The sequence below is a fragment of the Passer domesticus genome, chromosome 1 (genome assembly GCF_036417665.1).
Source record: "Passer domesticus isolate bPasDom1 chromosome 1, bPasDom1.hap1, whole genome shotgun sequence".
NCBI lineage: Eukaryota > Metazoa > Chordata > Aves > Passeriformes > Passeridae > Passer > Passer domesticus.
The window spans coordinates 33,053,522-33,057,661 of NC_087474.1; the positions used below are offsets into that span (position 1 = coordinate 33,053,522).

At 58.3% G+C, this 4,140-nt stretch overlaps 1 protein-coding gene across 1 annotated transcript; it reads left to right on the top strand.

Annotated features, from left to right (window-relative positions):
- The first annotated feature begins 385 nt into the window (after positions 1-385).
- Positions 386-3,792, top strand: EVX1 (even-skipped homeobox 1). The gene is made up of 3 exons (XM_064400865.1): positions 386-821; positions 2,311-2,561; positions 3,262-3,792. The coding sequence occupies exons 1-3, from the start codon at positions 386-388 to the stop codon at positions 3,790-3,792; spliced, it is 1,218 nt and encodes a 405-aa protein (XP_064256935.1).
- Positions 3,793-4,140: the final 348 nt, after the last annotated feature.

Genomic DNA, 4,140 nt, shown 5'->3' on the forward strand with positions numbered 1-4,140 from the left:
TTCACACTTCCCTCTCCATCTCAGGCTCCTACACCTGGTGCATCACGCATTTAGCCCATTCGCTCCGGCTCTTCCTTTCATCTTCCCAATGGCAGACGTTTCTATTTATCCACTGGCAATCAATGTGTGGCGTCACCGGTGGTACTGTAATGACGACTGCACCATTGAGGATGACAGCTTAGAAAGAAGAGGGCAATGGTGATCCCTCCCAGAGCAGCATAGCAGAGTGTAGCGCTCGCATCACAAGGTCACCCTATCTCACCGCTGGCTCCTCTGCATTGGCAGGAGAGGGTTGCTGGGTTTGTACAAGGCTGGGGCGGGAGCAGGAGGGAGGGGGGGGGAGAGATCTGGATTTTTTTTCTCCCCTCCCTTAAGCAAAGCCACAATGGAAACCAGGAAGGAGATGGTGATGTTTCTGGAGGGGACTACTCTTGGCGCTCTAGTTGGCAAGAGGGTGCCTAATTTGTCCGAAGCAGTGGGGAGCCCCGCTGCGGAGCCGCAGGAGAAGATGATCCATCGGAACTGCATCAGCCCCAGACCTGGCCCCTTGTCGTCCCGGGAGAGAGGAGGAGGAGGAGGAGGTGGCGGAGGAGAGGACGAAGAGGAGGTGGAGGTGCTGCCAGGGACAGGGACGGTGCCGGAGAGCCGCTCGGCGGCGGCAGCACTGCTTTCGGCCGGACAGCAGCCCCCCGTCCCGGAGCTCCCCTCCAGCAAAGGGCAGCAGAGCAGCTCGGACACCGAGTCGGATTTCTATGAGGAAATCGAGGTGAGCTGCACCCCGGACTGCGCCACGGGGAGCGCCGAGTACCAGCACAGCAAAGGTACCCAACTCCTTCCCATGGCTCCAGCCCCACGTCCGCTCCGGGGCTGGGTGGCAGCGCTGGTGGGGCGGGGGGGCTGCCGGAGGGGATTTTCACCTCGCCAGCTGAGCGAGGGGCAACGAAGTCGGGTGTGTGTGTCTGAGCGTGTGTGATCTCTTTCCTGACTGATTGCTCACCTCCCTGCCACCGGGAGACTTGTTTGGGAGTCAGAGGACACGACACCGGGCAGCCCCCGCGTCCCTGGAGGGGAGCCAGGCTTCCCATCGTGGATGCGTCAGGTCTGCGGCTTGTCCCGTAGGATCTTTTTGGCCAAGACAACCACGCGCTCTCCTCTTCAATCTGCTCTATTTTATTTTTATTCTTCCCCATCGCTTAGACAGTGCATACTTCAGGAAATCCCTTACGATCCTCCACACCGGCGGGTTTTTTTGTATGTGTGTGTGTGTGGGTAAGATCAAACGGGCTTTCTGGCCAAGAGCTGTTTGTGGTTTTGCAGGGTGAAATGTGCCCGGGCGAGTGCGGAAGCGCCCATAAAGACTGTAAAATCTCTCGCCGACTCATGCCAGCCCCAAGTGCGGTAGTGAGGGCCTTGTTTGCACGTTAGGTTAAAAAAAAAAAAAAAGGGGAAAAAAAAAAAAAAGAAGAGGTCCAAATTACCTTGTCACTTCTATGTCTCGGTGGCGCCAGCTCGGAAATGGTCCCAATGAATTAATTGCCTTTGGTCTCGGGCACAATGAAGGAGAGTTGCATTTAAAAGCAAAGGCAGCGGACAGGCCCCTTTTCCCCCTGCCCCCACTTCCCACTCCCTATTCCCACCTTCCCAGCCCGGCAAAGACGTCCCTACCCTGACAACAACCCACTTCTCCCCCCTCCCCGTTCCTCAATCACTTCAAGAAGCCGGGAAGCGTAGAGAGCGCTGTCTGTTCTCCCTCGTCCCTTAGAGGCTGGTTGAAAATATCCCATCCTGGTCTTTGGAGGCTGAGCGGAGATCCCTAAGGCCTCACCTTCCCCTCTAGAGAGAACAGTCCCTGTCTGCTGGCTGCTCCGCTCCTGGTCCTTGCTGGCCTGGAGGAAGGAGCAGCGCTGCATGGATGGCGGGCACACCTGCCTTTTCCGGGCACCCAGGGTCGGGGGATGCTGCGGCGCTCCGGTTTCCCTGTGCGGGAAGCGAGCGGGAGGCTCAGCGAGCAGACACCGCCATTGCGGGGGGTGTGTGTCGGGGAGGGAGGGGGACAGGTAACCTCCCAGCCAGAGTGAATAAGCCCCTCTCAAACCCTTAGGCGGTGTTTCATCCCCTTTCTCGCTGCTTCCTACCCGGTCCTTCTTGGACGTCAGTACCCCAACACCCTCAGTACACCGGGCCAGGCACGGAAACGCAAATGGGGTGGGACGGGGGGCAGGAGCGGGTTCGCTGGCGGGGCGGCCGGCGAGCATCCTCCGTGCCCGGCCGCCTCCGAGCGTGTGTCTTTGCTCCGGGCTCCCCACGCAGGGCCGTGCTCCGAGGCGCTGGCCGGCAGCCCCAGCGGCGGGGGGGATCACCCCAAGGGCAGCGGAGGCAGCGGCGGCTCCCAGGGCTCGCTGGCCTGCAGCGCCAGCGACCAGATGCGCCGCTACCGCACCGCCTTCACCCGCGAGCAGATCGCCCGGCTGGAGAAGGAGTTTTACCGGGAGAATTACGTGTCCAGGCCCCGGAGATGTGAGCTGGCGGCTGCTCTAAATCTGCCAGAAACCACCATCAAGGTACACGCAGCTCGGACATGTTTCCAATTAGCACGATATAAATGTGTATGGCCAAACTTCCTTGCAAAACTCGGGAAAGCACTTCGGCAGCATAACCCTCCCTCTCAGCTCCCCCCGCCTCCCGCCCCTTTCCTGGCCCTGCCCGCACCCCTGCAGCAATGCGGGAGATGGGACACGGCTCCCGGAGCCATCCCGGCCAGCGGCGCTAATCTGCCCTCTCCCTAGCAGATTATTTTTAATTCTCCCTTCGTTTCAGTCCAAATCTCACTCAGCTCTTGGGGGAGGGAAGAGAAAGCCAGTAGCAGATCTTGTTTCGATCTCGCTTTGCTTTGCCTTCTCCAAAACATTTGTCCATGAAAATAAACCCCATAGCAACAATGCCGGTAGCTCTGGATGCGAAAGGGCGGCATTGAGGCAGAGCCGCCCGGCTGGCCCGAACCCAGGCACGGGGGTGAGGGGCAGCGGGACAAGCCCTAACAAGCGAAAAGGAAAACAAGCACCCTGAAAGGGCTGCTCCTCTGGGTCTCCCTGTAGATTTTTATAGGGGCTTAACTGATCCCTCTGTACGTGATGACAAGTCCCTCATGGAGGGAAAGCTGGCGCCGGTCCCCGCTCTCGGCAGAGCCTGGGAGCAGGGCCGGGCCGGCGGCCAGGCGGAGAGCGGCGGCGGTGACGGCTCTGGCCTCTCCTCTGTCCGCAGGTTTGGTTCCAGAACCGCAGGATGAAGGACAAGCGGCAGCGCCTGGCCATGACCTGGCCTCACCCGGCCGACCCGGCGTTTTATACGTACATGATGAGCCACGCGGCCGCCACCGGGAACCTGCCGTACCCATTCCCGTCCCACCTGCCCCTGCCCTACTACTCGCACATGGGCATCGGCGCCACCTCGGCCTCTGCCGCCACCCCCTTCAGCACCCCCCTGAGGCCTCTGGACACCTTCAGGGTCCTCTCCCACCCGTACCCGAGACCAGAACTGCTGTGCGCCTTCAGACATCCCTCTCTCTACCCTGCCCCAACTCATGGACTCAGCAGCGCCGGGGGCACCCCCTGCTCCTGCCTGGCGTGCCACAGCGGCCAGTCCAACGGGCTGGCGCAGAGACCCTCCGGATCAGACTTTACCTGTTCGGCCACAACCAGGACTGACTCCTTTCTCACTTTCACGCCCTCTGTGCTGAGCAAAGCCACCTCAGTTTCCATGGACCAGAGAGAAGAAGTACCTTTAACGAGATAAACCTTTGTCTCAGGGTTATTAAATACTCATCCCTTTCCCGGACTTCTCTTCGAGTTAATGTACCTACAGCCTATGTTTATTTAATCGTGTTCTCTCCTCAGCCGCGGACACACACAGAAAAAAAAAAAAGAAAAAAAAAGAAAAAAAATAGAAGAAAAGAGACTAAAAATAGCTCAGTCTTAAAAGAATTTACATTCCAAGGGGGGAAAAGAAAAGAAAGAAGAAGGAAAGAAATTACTAGTGATTTATCTCTGAGAAGGAATTTAGGCACGAAGGAGGAAGAAATTCAACTCGAATGAAATATGGTCCAGCCAGCCACCTATAGAAATGTGCTGGGACTTTCTTTTC

Excerpts from the sequence above, each read along its gene's own strand:
- EVX1 (XM_064400865.1), top strand. The coding sequence starts at position 386 with ATGGAAACCAGGAAGGAGATGGTGATGTTTCTGGAGGGGACTACTCTT. Across the intron at positions 822-2,310 it reads CGAGTACCAGCACAGCAAAG|GGCCGTGCTCCGAGGCGCTG; the intron begins GTACCCAACTCC and ends CTCCCCACGCAG. Across the intron at positions 2,562-3,261 it reads TGCCAGAAACCACCATCAAG|GTTTGGTTCCAGAACCGCAG; the intron begins GTACACGCAGCT and ends CTCTGTCCGCAG.